The following is a 14,744-nucleotide window of genomic DNA, read 5'->3' as shown; positions in this document are numbered from 1 at the left end:
TGGGGTTAGTGTTGAGGCATGAATCACAAAACCTCTCTGACAGGGAGTGCTGAGGTACAGGTGACACACTTCTAAATGCAAATTCATGACAAGTAATATGTTCAAGGGGATATCTATGGAGAAAAATAGTTCTCTAGATGTACTTGAAGTTACAAGGTGTGTCAAAAGCTTTGGCCTTGCTTTGTCTGCTGTTGCGTGCATTTTAATTTTAAACCTAACCTTTTAATTGCAAAGTGGAAAAAAAGCAAAACAACCACCTATATTTTCTAGGGCAACCCTAAGAAGAATGAAAGTCTTTGGAGTATAGCTAGAGGAGTCTTCAGAATGCTGCGGAAGAATTATGGGTGTGTCAGAGTAGATTTTGCACAACCATTTTCCTTAAAAGTAAGTTTGGTATCTTGAAGGTCTTTTTGAAAGTTTGATATTTTTGGTGTTTCAGTAGTGGGACACATTTATTTCGATTTTCTCTTTGTGGGTTATGATCACTAGCGTTATCTGCTGCCGTCCATTCTGGCGGGACAAAAGTATCCCTGTTTTTGATGAATGTGTGAGTCTTTGGACTCAGCTGAAATAGTCTCAGAGTTGATATATTAGTTTTGAAATGGTCTGAGTATTCTTACTTGTGGCGTTCTTTGTTTAACAAGCAATCTTTAAAATGATCTTTATACCTTGTATTAATTCTTTATGTTGTAGAGACATTTGAAGGAAGCTGAATACTGTTTTCCAGTTTAAGTAATTTAATGACATACGCTATGGTTGAGGAAGGGCATTTATCTCGCTGGATTTTTAAAATTGCTAAGAAAATTAGTAGCTATAAAAGTGTCATGGGCAGTATATCATAAAAATCTGTATATTCTTTGAAAGTCATCATTCATTATTAGTTCACAGCTATTACCTACACTACTTCAGCATATACTGTTCTGTAGCTTCTCAGAGAATGGGGTCATGTGGCAGTATCTGCATTCACTTTAAATTTTCTCCGATGTCTTTGCAGAATCTGCTGGTACAGATTTCACTAATCTGTATTCTGCCACAGTATACCTTATTTTTAGTGTAACTTTAATAAGATTAAGCACTGTAACAGCAATTTACTAGAACATTATTCAAATTAATTAGGTGTTCTTCTTTCTGCCCTACTTCTCTCAGAAAAAGCAGTAGGTTAGAGAGCTTTGTAGGGTTTGGTTACCACAGCATGAAATTGTGACCAGCTGCACTGCATTATAATTAGTGTAGTAGGGAAAGATACTAATTCACTTCCAAAGGAGAAGGCTTGGGCTCTTCTTGGGAGTTAACAACTCTTCTTGGATCGGTGTAAGGAAAAGAAGGTTATCTGCCCTCTGAATCTAGTGAAATGCTAATCACTCTATACCTTCCCAGCAGCCTCTGGCAGATCTCATTTGTACCTGTGTTCCTTATTGTGCTCTAGAATGGTGATAAATTACATAAATCATTAGTGTGCCTTAGTTCAGATTTGCACAAGTGTAACTTTAGTTGTGTCACTGCAGGTTTTTCTAAAGCAAATGAGCTTTGGGGGTTAATTTGTCTGCAGTTCTATGAGCACAGGCTTGGAAGCAGAAGAGTGTGTGAAAGAGGCTGTGAAAGTCTTTTAAGCAGCTTTTCTGGGAGGGAACTGTTTTCCTGACCAGCAGGTTAAGTGGCTCTTTAGTTTCCCATTCTTTACAAAAACTGAGGGAACACAGTGTCCTGAAAACAGAATAATGTAAATTTTAACCCATAAGGAGTTTGGCTTTAGAGAAATTTGGGATTCAGGAATTCCAAGCATGCAGTACCCTGCCTGCTTCCTGGGGGCTTTAGTCTGTGTCTTGGAACTGGAGTTTTGTACACTCGTGTTTACCCCTGGAGAAGTTCTCTATCCTGGCATTTGCAAGCAGTAATTACAGTCTCCACGTTGGTTTTGAATGGGTGCTAGGCTTTGCTCTCACTCATGTTAATGAGGAAGTTCTCATTAATTTAATCCCGGAGCAGCTCCTCTCAAAGGAGTTGTTCACAGCAGGGTGCTGACAGGGGTTATGTGTTGTTTTCATTGCAAGTTTTTTCATGAAGTACGGATTCCTTGCTGTGGGAAGTCTGCTTTGTGCATAACATAAAGTCAAAAGTGAATAAGCTGTTGAAAACTTTTAATATCTCTGACCTTATTACTGCTTTTTTGCTGTGAGCTATTTTTGGTCATGGTTTCATTTTTGAGTAATTGCCTTTTTTTCTGTAATAGCATTATCAATTGAATGCAAGAATAGGGTGGAAAATGTACAAAAAATAACAAGTCTTTTTTTTTAACAGGAATATGTAAACAGCCAAAGCCAAAAACCTGTGCCTGCTCCTCTTTCTTTGGAACAAGCTTTGTTACCAGCTATACTTCCCTCAAGGTAGAGATTTTTTTTGGATGTTGTTGAAAGGCAGGACAGGTTGTTTATCTTTTTAGTGTTCTGCATTACATTCCAAGCAGAGCTTGAACTGCCCATGGATAATCTAATTGTTTATAGAAAAGTGCAAAACTTAGGCAATTACAACTATGCAATTTATTGTAAGAGTTACATTCTTCCTGATGAGCTCTGTTTAAATAAATTCAAGGAGACTTTTAAAATTTTTTTTTAAATTTTAGTGACATCTGTTGGTTTGTTTATAAATTTTATGGAGTAACTCAGGGAAAAAATTACATGCTTACTGTAAATGAAGGATTTTTTTAAACCTTACAAACATTTCACAAGATTTTTGGAATAATTCCAAAGCAAATAGGACCTGGGAGTGAGTACTCCTTGTTTTCAAGGAGGTGACTGTCACTCAGAACTGAAAAACTGCTCAAGGGTTAGATCTGCATTTGTTATATAGATACACATTTTAGTTGTCTTTTCAGGACTTACACAAACCTGTGTGGTCCTGGTAGAGACAAAGTCAGTCCTGTACCTTTAGAAAGTTCTAAGTCCATACAAAAGACCATTTCTACTTTGTAGAGAGACTGGGCTCTGTCTTGTAGGTAGATTTGCTTGTTCTACTGTTCATATTTGTTGAAGGAAAGCAAGCAGTTGGTATTGCAGCAAAGTTGTGAGTAGCCATAGAAAATGGTTGCAATTTTTCTTATGGTAGTCTTACTATGGATTGTTGTTTAGTGCGAAGAAATAATCTGGAAAAGTCGGTAGAGCTTTTTCCTTGATAACATTTTTCTGCCCTTACCAGACTATAATGGTATTTTGTCCTGTGGTCCACTTAGTATATATAAAAAATCAACTTAGATTATTTTACATTTTGATAAAAATCTAAATGTCATCATGTCAATTTTTATTCTGTATTCAGACCCAACGATACTGTGGATGAAGGTGCAGAGGCCTCGCTGCCCAACTCCAGGGATATCACCAGTGAACCCTTCAGAAGAGAGCTGATATCCAACTTGGCTGAGCACATTTTGTTCAGTAAGTGTTGAAGGGTATCACTACCACAGAATCATAGAGTGGTGTGGATAGGAAGGGACCTTAAAGATCATCTTGTTTCAACCGCCCTGGCATGGGCAGGGACACCTTCCAGGTTGCTATCAGCTGCCTGTTTTGTGTTGCTGACTGCATGAATTGTCTGCATGGTAATGTCATACTTCCTAATTGTCTCCATTCAGGTGGTCATTTAATGACTTGCATGATCTTGACAATTCTCCATCCTTTGTCTTTCTCCTTCCTCTTCAAAGTTTAATAAACTTTTTCTGATCAAGTAGAAGATTTTTGTTCTGTTTGTTGGACTAGTGCACTAAACTTTATGTACTCTGAAGTGCCTGATTGTCATATTGATACACTCACTCGTTTCTTACCTCTTCATGCAAGTAGTTATTGGAGTGTCTTAATGGCTTTATTTAAGGTCATACATGAACTTGTCTAGCTGCATGGACCAGTGTTGCCAGGTTTTATAGGTTATGTGATACATGCTTCAGTCAGTAGCTCTGTAGCTTGTGGTACAAGAGATACACAGAAAGTAAGTATTTAAGCTTTATTTGGCCTTCTTACTGAATTTAATCTGATTACTTTAATATTGTTTCTTGATAGACATGATACACTGTATTTCATTTGGTGGGTTCAGTTCCGTGCCCACATCACTATTATTATTTTTTAAATAGTGGGTGCTCTTTCATTTGTAATGCTGTTCTGAGTGTCTCAGGGCCTTAACAAGTTTATCTTGTTCACCTCTAGCTGCTAACAAGTCCTGTGCTGTGATGTCTACCCACATTGTTGCCTGTTTGTTGCTGTACAGACACAGGGAGGTAAGGCTTCTGTGCTGTTTAAATAGCCAAACATTGCTTTGGCCTTGATAACTTATTAAAAAAAAACAGTATGGATTTTACTATTGTATTATACTGATAAAAGAAGAAAGATTAAAATTTAATTTAATTTTAAATTAAAGTGGATTTGAGGTAGTCTGAGTGCTGATATTTTAGTTAGCAGTGGGTGCTTGAACACAAGCATTGATATTGATGGGATGATAATAAATGCTTATGTGGAAATAGATCTTTGTAATTCAAAATGTTATGCCTTTCTAAAAGATTACATGGGTTTCATTTATTGTGTTAGGATTGTTTTTTAGATCTCAAAACACATTCACTATTGAATACTCTAGAAACTGTTCCATTAATTTCCAAATTGATTTTGCTGTTCCTCAGTACTAAAATATTTTATCACAATGGCAGAATGATACTAATGTTTACCTGAAGTCTTGTGCATGAGACTTGGAAGAAATTTTTTTCTCCTACAAGTTTGTTTTGCATTTTTTCTAAAATTCCTTCTCCTTCTAATCTGAAGCTTTTATTGCATGTAAGTTGAGAATAAATGGAAAAATATTCGTCAGTTGTATAATCCTGCTTGTGGAGGAAGTGTCACCGTTCTCTTCAGTCCAGTCTTTCCAATTTCCTAAAATAGTGGAATCAAAGAAGCATTTTACAATGTGATCTGAATCCATCTTGACAGAAAACAAGAAAAGGAGGTTCCTGAGGAAAGGCTTTTCCTCATGTTCCACACCAATTGTTCAGTTCTGTTAAGTGCAATGTTCCCATCTAATTGATCATTCACTTTATAGCATAGGTAACAGAAATATGGTACCTCTGGCATGGCCTTGAGGTATTCAAGTCTCTGCAGGCTGTGAAATAAACCAAGAAGCAAACAAAAATCTTGCATCCCCAAATAGTTGCATGGCTGTAAAATATAATTGCATGTAAGTCAAAACATGTGGAACTACTCATCAAAACCTCAGTGAAAATCAGTTTTTCTGCTATGACTATTGTGCTTGGGGTTGTTGATAGTTAGTGTATTGTGTTTGATATATACCTGATTATGTAGTTTACTGGTAGTCTCCTATGCAGAAAAATTGTTTAACTTTGTGGTTCTGTGTTTATTTCTAGGGAACTGATCTTTCCAGGCTGGTAGAAGATTTCTTCTCCATGAAGGAGGAGGTCCTAGCCCGTGACTTTGACTTGGGATTTTCAGGGAACTCGGATGATGTTGTCATGCATGCCATCCACTTGTTGGGGAACTGTGTAAATATCACAAACACGAGCAGAAACAATGAGTTCTTCATCACTCCCAGCATCACAATACCTGCTGTCTTTGAACTCAACTTCTACAGCAATGGAATACTTCATGTATTCATTAAAGAGGCTGTTATTGGTATGTTTTGGGGTATATCAAGGAAAGACTTTCTTGTAACCCTTGAAGTCAAAGTATCTGCACAGAAAACCTCATCAGCTTCTTGTGTTATTTACTTTAATATATTTTTTCACTTCCTGTTTCAGCCCATGTTTACCTTAACAAACAATTTTAAAGCAAACTTATGTTTTGTTTGTGGAATGTTTCCATTCTTTTTTCCCCTTATCCTTTATCTTTCTTGGAAGTATTTGTGTACTGGTCACTGCCATAGGCAAAACACTATCGGAGGTCTGTGCCAACATAGCAAAACCTGTGCTTTGATGAGCAGTATTTTAATGAGATTTTGTTTTGATCTGACATTACTGGACACAAAATAGTGGTGAATTCTGTCTTTATTCTTGAATGGCATGTGTAATATTTGACTGCTTTTAGCCCTCAGAAATAGACAAACCAGAAGTTTGAAGTTTCCTTTGCCATAAAGCTCTTTGGAAAATTAAACTTTGCCTGTGTTTGTTCCTGCTCCAGCCTGCAGCCTTCACGCGATTCAGAGCAGGAGGTACAGAAATGGTACCAGTGCTGCTTCTCCCAGTTTGATCAGTCAAGAACACCTGGTCCGAAAAGCTGCCAGCTTGTGCTACTTGCTTTCTAATGAATTCACTGTATCTTTGGTAAGTAATTGCATTAATTGCCCAGTTTTTTTCCTGCTTGTTCCTTAAAAATTACAGGACGCTTTCTGCAAGTGTCCCAGCTCTGATCTGTTCACTGTCAGTGCAGTCTGAGGGTGGTGGGTACCAATGGGTATCACACACTGAGTGCCCCCTGCTGCTCCTGCAGCTGCTGAAGTGGGCAGTGCTGGGCTGGGGCTGGAATATTTCTGCTGTGCTTTAGGCCTTTCCTGAGAAAGGCAGCATTAAGAAGCCCACCTCGAGTTGTGGGAAGCTGAGAGAACAGCTTCTCTAACATATTTTGTGTCACTCGAGTAATTGGATTATCACAGCTGTATTTGCATTCTGCCCAAACTATTTATTTTATGGGTTTTTTTAACTTAAAGAAGCAAAAGTCTTCGTGAGTACCCAGCTACTATGAGTATGCACAGATGATTGAAATTATGTTGGGAAGCAAGGCTCCATATTCTAAAATATCCCTTATTTGCATAGGAGTGCAGTACTCATTGTGCCACACCTAGTACTTAGTAGCAATTTTAAACATGGCTTGACTTCAGTTTTTGTTGTGTTACAAAACACTGACAAGAGCTGTTACCTTATTTTTCAGACACTGCATACTTTCAATGTTAAGTGCTGGATGTTCTTTTCTCTTATGTGTAGAAGTTAATTAAAGTTCTAGAGATTCTTGAATTAGTTTTTAAATTTGGCTGGTGCATTTTTATGGATGCATAAACCAAATTTAATATTTTTGTCTGGGCAGTAATGTTAGCTCATATAGTGGAGTTCTTTAGTACTATTATCCTTCTGTTTTCAGAGTTAGTAATAGATTATTATTTTTTAACTAAGAAAATATTTCGTGGATAGTAATGAATAATGTAAAAGAGGTTGGTTTTGTTTATTCAGTTTCAAAACACGTAAGAGAATTTCTTGAAAGTGTAGTTTCCTTTAAATTCCAAATAGGTTGCTGTTATGAGTTTCAAAAATTTTAATTTTATGATGATTTTATTCCAGAATTGTTAACAAACTAAAATTTGGTTAGAGGCTGTTAAAAGGGGAGAATATTTAATGTGGCTTTGTACCAGTGGTAATGCATTTTGGAAAAATCTTGGACATGTTTTAAATATCCTATTTCACTATAATTTTTTTTAATGTCTGCCAGGGTAAACACAAGAGTGGTGCATTGGGATTATGCTGATAAAAGTTTAACAACTTGCATAAAAGGAATAATACTGCTATATCTAAAAGGCTCCTACTGAACAGGGAATGATATTGCCATAATGGGTGTAATGGATGTGATTTTTTCATTGCATTCCTTTTATGTTGTGCAGCCTTGCCAGGTGATCTACCAAGTTTGCCATGAATCTGTGGAAAGGCTGATCCAGTATGGCATTCTTCTGGTGGCCGAGGTAAAATGGCAGAGATGCTGTAGGAGTTCTGTACTGTACTACGGGTAGTTCATGCTCCTTAGTTGTGAGACTTGTTCTAAATATACATTGTTACTGAAAGCTTGTAACAACGTGCCCAGGACTGAGACTGCTTCATTCTTCTATGCATAGGGTGCAGTCAGCCTGTGATGCTTCATGACTCTCTGTATAATTTCATTTTACCAGTAAGGCTACTTAGGAAGACAAGTATTTTTGTATTGTCTTGAAACTTGGGATTTATTTTATGTTTGGAGCCCTTTCAAATGCAGCATAGCTACATGGATTTTTACTTTCTGCTATACAGGAGTCAGGAGTCCAGACCTTTTGTCATTCTTTAATTCCTTTGCATTGATCTCAGAATTACTGTAAAACTCCCCAAATTGCAGTTTTGGGGCTGCAGGGGAGTCACTGTGTGGTGCAGTTTGCCAGAGGTGCACAGTGCAAAGAAGACCTTAGGAGCAGAGGCAGCTGATTCAGCATATCTTTGCTTCATAAACTTCTTTTTGTGCATGCTAAACAAACTTTGGCACCCAGGAGGAAGCAAGGAAAAAAGTGTTTTTCACCAAATGTCTCTTTTCTCTCCGTTTCTCAATGCTTCCTATAATTGAGTCTCACCTGCTTCCATTAAATACTGGTTAATAAATGCATTGATAAGTCAGATGAGATTATAAAATAAACCTATTGCTTGCCTGGATTTGAAGTTGTACCTATTTACCACCTTGTCTTTGAAATTTAAGCAGGATGATCAGGAGGATGTTAGCCCCAGTCTTACAGAACATCAGTGGAATAAAAAACTCCCTGAGCCGTTATCTTGGAGAAGTGACGAGGAAGATGAAGACAGTGATTTTGGAGAGGAACAGAGAGATTGCTACCTGAAGGTAATATTTTCCTTAGGCTAATAATGTTAAACCCTCTTCTGAGAGATACAAATTGCTTTTTCAGGACAGGTACTGATATTTTTCTTTATTTGGGGTTTTTTTCTTGATTTGCAATCTTAGTTTGTAGGTTTTTTGTACAGTCCATAAAATACCTTTGTCTGCTTCCCATGAGGAAAACAGCTGAAGAAACATCAAATAATCTTTACAGGGAAGAGCAATGGTTAGAGTCCTGAAAACTGATAAAGACTCAAGTATCTTGGTTTTATTCTTAATATGCACTCTAAAAGGGGCACATCTGACTGGTATTTATATTCAGCCTATATTTCACTTCATAGGTTGCTTATGTTGATTTTAGATACTTTACTAGTTTTCTCAGAGCTGACACAAACACTCTTTAGGATACTTGTTAACACCTGAAAACTTCTGTCCAACTCTGTGAATGTAGGGCAGCCCTTCTGTTGGCTGCAGAACAGCATGATGTCTTTAATTTTATTTTGGAAAAATAGTATAATACCATGGAGGAGGAAAAAATAGCATTGGTCTGTGAAGTTCAGTGCCTGTTTTGTCCCTCATGATAAACCTCTTTTCTTGCTATGCTCTCATATTGTGCTGTGCCACCACACTTGTTTTGGTGCAAGTTTTTGAGCTTTTGTTTTTCTTTTGGATGCTGTTTTGCCATGTTCTGCCTTGCAGGTCGTTTCTGGTTTCCACTGGTCTCTGTCACTGAACTTTTTGTTGCCTTTTCTTAGGTTAGCCAGTCTCAAGAGCACCAGCAGTACATCACTTTCCTGCAGAGGTTACTGGGACCTTTACTGGAGGCATACAGCTCTGCTGTCATCTTTGTGCACAATTTTAGTGGTCCTGTTTTAGAATCTGAATATATTCAGAAGCTACACAGGCACTTAATAAGCAGGACAGAGAGGAATGTTGCTGTGTATGGTATGTTGAACTGGTTTTGGAACTGGGTTTGATTCATTCTGTTCTTTTTACCACACGGTAGCCCCAATTGAACTGCAGTTTGTTTATCTCTGGGCTTTCTTTCTTGCAGCTGAGAGTGCTACCTACAGTCACGTGAAAAATGCAGTGAAAGTCTTCAAGGAAATTGGAGTAAGTGTTTGCTGCTCAAATCTGGTGACTGTTAAGTTTCGTTTCAATAATGAGCACAATTTGGACATTTCAATGAAAGTGTCAGTTTAAAATCAGTGAATGTATCTGCAGAAATGTATTGTGGGTTTGGAGCATTTTGGTTTCCTTCAGGCTGAGGGCTGTAAAAGAGAGCACAAGCTGTAGAACAGGGCACTTCTTGCCCCTGGGAAGGCCTGTCTGGATAGCTGGGTGACTAGACATTTTTATTCACAGCAAGTGAAGTTCCTCTGTTTTACTCCATGTCTCTATTGGACAATATTGAAAGACTGAGAGCATGTTCTGTGCTCAGTAACAGCTAAATTTAATTTTGAAGTCTACTTAAATCTTTAAAAAAGCATTGGTTACTGAATTTTGGCTTAGCAGTGACTGATGCTCCAGAAGAACCATCCTTATACACCTTCAGTGCTCACCATGAGGATGCAGGTGTTCTTTAAGATAAACACTCAATTTTGTACTTTATCACCAGTATTTTAAATCACCCATGTAGATGTTGCAAGTGAAGTGTTTTTCTTTCATCAGAATGGCATGGCTTCCTGAATGCCAGATAAGATACAGCATTATAATTTTGAAAGTTTTGACATTTAGGCAAAATGTTGCTAGATATGGGTTTTGAAGTCTTTGCCTTTAAATTCTGATATATTTAATAATCCAAAATAGTTGGCCTAGTAAAGTTATCTTCCTGTAGACTCTTAATAGCTGTGAGGAAAGCACATTTTGAAGCCATCATTTTCCAACAGCAGGATAAACTGGCATGAAAAGTAGAACTAGATAATGTCTGCTGAGCACCTATTTTAGCATAGCATATGAGTTCTTTTTTTTAAAGTGCTTACACTTTTGTAAGTGCCTTTGATTGCTTGTTTTATCCTTCACTGTTGAGTTTTGGCTGTTTATCACGCACTGTACTTATTTCTCAATTTCTTTTCTTCCATAACACTTGAACGGCTTCAACACTGAGTGAATTCTAATAACACCTAAAGGCATTGCCATCTAAGCCTTCAAGAAATGAAAAGAAAAAATCTTGTAAATGAGGGAAAACTTAGTATAGACTGTAACATTTTAATCTCAGAAGAAAGGAGATCCCTGTACCGTGCTGATGCTTACATGTGTTCATGTTGTGCTTTAGGTTTTCAAGCAGACTAAGCAAAGGAAAGACATCATTTTGGAACTCAGCACTACATTCCTACCTCAGCGCAATAGGCAGAAACTACTGGAATTCGTCATGAGCTTCATGGTATTATAGACCACACATTGCACCTTTGTCCAGGGACACAAGGACAGCTTTTGAGACTGTGGCAAAGCCTGGGGACATTAGCAAATCCTTCAAAGTGTAAGGTGCCACTGTCTGGGTAAGGCCTTCTCTGACTTGAACTACTGGAAGACAAGTGCCTTCTTACGTGTGCATTTATGGGTTTCTTACAGTCCCAGTCTTGTTGTAATACAGTGATACTCAGATGACACTTTGGATACCAGTAATTAAACATGTTGCAAAAAAAGGATAAATTATTAGAATTAGATGTAAAAAAAGAGTGACTTTTATCAGTGTTACATTTTAAATGAACTTTTAAAGACTGTAACAGATGCACAAATACGCAAATTGGTGTTCTGTAGCTAACCCTGAGATCTTGAGTTTAGTGGCAACACAGTTTATGGCTTAACCAAGTAACTTTCATTCCAGTTCAGTTTTATTGTTTTAAATAAATGGTTTAAGAATTTTGCTTAGGCAGGCGATATACTTCATGGATAAAGCCATAGTTTTTCATAAATATTAACATAAATGCCAAAATTCTAATGAAATTTACAGGTACAGACATCTGAGGATAACGATCATGTAGCAGGTGATTGTGAGAAATGTCAGCAGGCACACCTTGCACTATTAAAACTGTGTAGTGCAGTGGTAAATTGCACTAATCACTGCTGTCAGGAAGAATGTGAGAGTAGTGTTCTTGTTTTTATTATGGCATCTGTCATTCAGCCAGATGAAAGTCAGGTGACAGTTGCCTGAATGTGAATATCTTGTAAAATCGTAGATTATTATTTAATTGAAAAAAGAATACCTATTAAGTTCGGGGGGGGGAGTGTTTTCTTTTGTTTTTTTAATTAATAGGATGTCAGATTTTTTTTAAGTGGAGTAAAGGCTTGATTTGGCGAAATAGGTTTTAATTTTGGCCCTAAAAATTTCAGCAATAACTTCGTCAGTTCAGCTTCATAGTTCTTTGGAAACAAGTGTTCATATTGTATTCTGTTGTTGAGCAGACCTAATTGGCATGAAGTAGTACCTCTAGAAACACAGAAATAGAAACAATGTACTTTTGACTGTGATCTAACTGACAAAAAAAACTAATTCATAGGCAAAACTGAATGACAAATAATTTCTGCCCTAGGAAACAGGACTCTGATGTTGCAATTTGATCCTTTTGCATGGAGAACTTGCACTGCAGATTTCATCTTCTCTTCATGTAAGGGCAGTTTAGATTGCAACCTGTAGTCCTGTATTTTAGTACAGCTGATTTAGCTGAAGCAATAACTTGGTGGAATGTGAAGCTGGTTTGCTTGTGAAATGTGTTTTCCCTCCTTTATGCCTTCTAGATGAGGGAAATTAAGCATTTCCTTTGCTGCATTGCTTTGCTTGATTCTCACATCCTGGCCTTTTGAGCAGAAAATCTCCCAAACTTCATCATGTAATCTCTGTTGCTTAACACAAACATGGAAAAGCATACTTGAATCTCAGCACTTGCACTGTTATGCCAGCACAAAACTGATGCACACAATTAGAGTTTGTGGCCAAGGAGCTTGCATTTGTACTGCACATTTGTCAACAAAAATATTTCTGTAAATTTTTTTATTAAATGCTATTAATATTTGAAACCTGCAGTTTATAGTTTATTAGCATTCTACTGTTAGCACTGTGAGATGCATGTGTTTTGTCACTAAACCAGGTGCTCTACAACACTTAAAGAATTTCTGAACCAAAGCTACATTAATATGAATAAACACTGACCCTAGAGTCACTTGTGTTCTTATGTCCTGCTGTCTCAGCAGGACAGTGACTACATCACACATAGTTTGTTTCGTGAAGGCTACCAGCTGTTTAGAAAACAGTTTCATCTCGTACTCACTGATGTGCACTGTTTGTCCACCTGATGAATTCTCCATACAATGTTTGTTGCTGATGGCTTCCATTTAATATCAAGAAAGTCTAGGTGCTTCTGAATAACGAGCTCTCATAATTTACTGCACTTCAGTAAATCTGAAGTGTACTAACAGCAAAGATTATACATAAAATTTTTTTTTTAAATGAAGCAATATGAAGCAAACAAAACTTGAGTCATTTTATTAAGAATGTTTTGCCAACTGAGGCATTAGTTACCATAAAACCCAGGAGTGCTGTGGTCACTGGAGTGTTCTGGCTAGGTGTTGCAACTAAAGTAATTTATGGCTTACATTAAAAAAAAAATTAAAAATCTAAATCTGGTTAACATAAATCAATGAGTGGGTAATAATGCATGTGAATACACATTAATGAATACTTACATATGCAGGTGGAGGGGGCACCTCTAAAACTGTTTTGGTTTTGTATGAAAAAAAAAACCTGCATGTGAGAGATTGGTACTATGAATCATATGCCACTGGAAGCCTTTGCATTCTGCAGCAAGTGTGTATATATATGTGTATATATGCTAGTGTGTATGTTCTGACACACAACATCTATGCTTTCCCCTGAAATTAAAGCACAGAATGTAAAATTATCAGGCTGTAACAGTCAAAAAAACTAAAACCAACACTTGCACTGTATTTACACCTTCAGTGTCTTCTGATTTTATTAACTTCTCATGTTTCTTTTGCTGTTAGAATTCCAGGTCGAGTTGATTTCAGTAAAGTTAACCAGTAAAGGAGGAAGGACTGGCCCTGAATTACCACAACTGTATTTTAAGACTTTATCAAGACTTTCATGAGTCTTGTCATTCTTGTGAGCATAATACTCAGGTGTGCAAATCTTTCTGGGCCAGTGTCTTTGAGGCTATGAGAAACTTAACCTTTCCATGCACATCCTGTAGATGTCCCGTTTTTAGGGTGATGATAAATGTAGAATTGCACTCCCCGTGCGGCCGCAGTGATCCACGTCCTCACTGCCCGTAGTCCTGACTTTGTACTGACCCTGACAGTGTCGGGGCAAACGTGCCTGCTCTGGGCAGCACAGGGCTGCACTCACCATCTCTGAGCAGGAACCACAGACACACACTTGCATTCAACTGCCTACCTGCCCCTCAAGGAAGTGCCCCTAGCACCACCTGGAAGAAGGTTGAGCTGGGAGGTGATGTAAAGATACTGTTGGTTTTGTGTTCCTGAGCTAATGAGCTTGGAACTGCTGACTGGAGAATGTTACTGTGTTTTACCTGTTATGTGTAATGCGTGTCTGTTGTAGAAGCACAGAGGTGTACTGGAGTCATTTTAATAAATTAAACTGTTTGCTAATATGACATTTAACAAGCTCTTCTAGTGTTATTTTGATTTTTGTTGTTGTTGTGGTTTTTTAAATAACTTGCTAAGAGAATTCATTCAATAACTTCGTCCCACTGCAGGTAGTTTCTGAAATTAAAGCATTAAAATCTTCTGTTGTAGATGTATCTCTACCAGTGTATGTGCTGCAGCAGAGACACTTAAAAAGCAGGTTGAGGTGACATCCCAACTCCTGAGCCACTGTTTTGTTGCAAAGTGGAGGTGCCATTTTTCCTCTGTGTTCCCCATCCCCATGTACATGAAGTTCTTTTGCAGTTTCTTTCTCCTCATGGGTGTGTGTGTGTCATTCAGGAGCCTGGGATGGCTCTGATGCTGCAGACTTCCCTTCTTGTGGTGATTTCAAGCTGACCTGGAGTCCAATAAGCACCTGTCAGCAATTGTGACAGCATCTGGCAAATGTGAATTAATTGGAATAGGGCTTTAATATAATAAAACCTGCATAGATGATCATTACCTAAATTGAGAAGGAGGGATGCTGAT

At 37.7% G+C, this 14,744-nt stretch overlaps 1 protein-coding gene across 6 annotated transcripts in view; it reads left to right on the top strand.

Moving 5' to 3' along the window:
• The window catches only part of GPAM (glycerol-3-phosphate acyltransferase, mitochondrial), a 30,165-nt gene extending 15,931 nt beyond the window's left edge, over nt 1–14,234 (top strand). For 4 of the 6 annotated variants that reach the window (XM_082286186.1, XM_082286187.1, XM_082286184.1 and 1 more), the window contains exons 12-22: nt 271–384; nt 2,299–2,384; nt 3,310–3,425; nt 4,188–4,258; nt 5,390–5,654; nt 6,159–6,301; nt 7,627–7,704; nt 8,460–8,600; nt 9,350–9,539; nt 9,649–9,707; nt 10,870–14,234. In XM_082286186.1, coding sequence (XP_082142312.1) covers nt 271–384; nt 2,299–2,384; nt 3,310–3,425; nt 4,188–4,258; nt 5,390–5,654; nt 6,159–6,301; nt 7,627–7,704; nt 8,460–8,600; nt 9,350–9,539; nt 9,649–9,707; nt 10,870–10,986 — 1,380 coding nt within the window. In that variant the 3' untranslated portion in view covers nt 10,987–14,234. The remainder of the gene's footprint in view (nt 1–270; nt 385–2,298; nt 2,385–3,309; nt 3,426–4,187; nt 4,259–5,389; nt 5,655–6,158; nt 6,302–7,626; nt 7,705–8,459; nt 8,601–9,349; nt 9,540–9,648; nt 9,708–10,869) is intronic. The other 2 variants (XR_014226614.1, XM_082286188.1) reach the window with 2 other exon arrangements.
• The last annotated feature ends 510 nt before the right edge of the window (nt 14,235–14,744 follow it).

Source organism: Coloeus monedula (assembly GCF_965178545.1).
Source record: "Coloeus monedula genome assembly, chromosome: 8".
Classification (NCBI taxonomy): Eukaryota; Metazoa; Chordata; class Aves; order Passeriformes; family Corvidae; genus Coloeus; species Coloeus monedula.
Note: the sequence above shows the minus strand (reverse complement) of the source record. Positions and strands in the feature narration are given on the sequence as shown.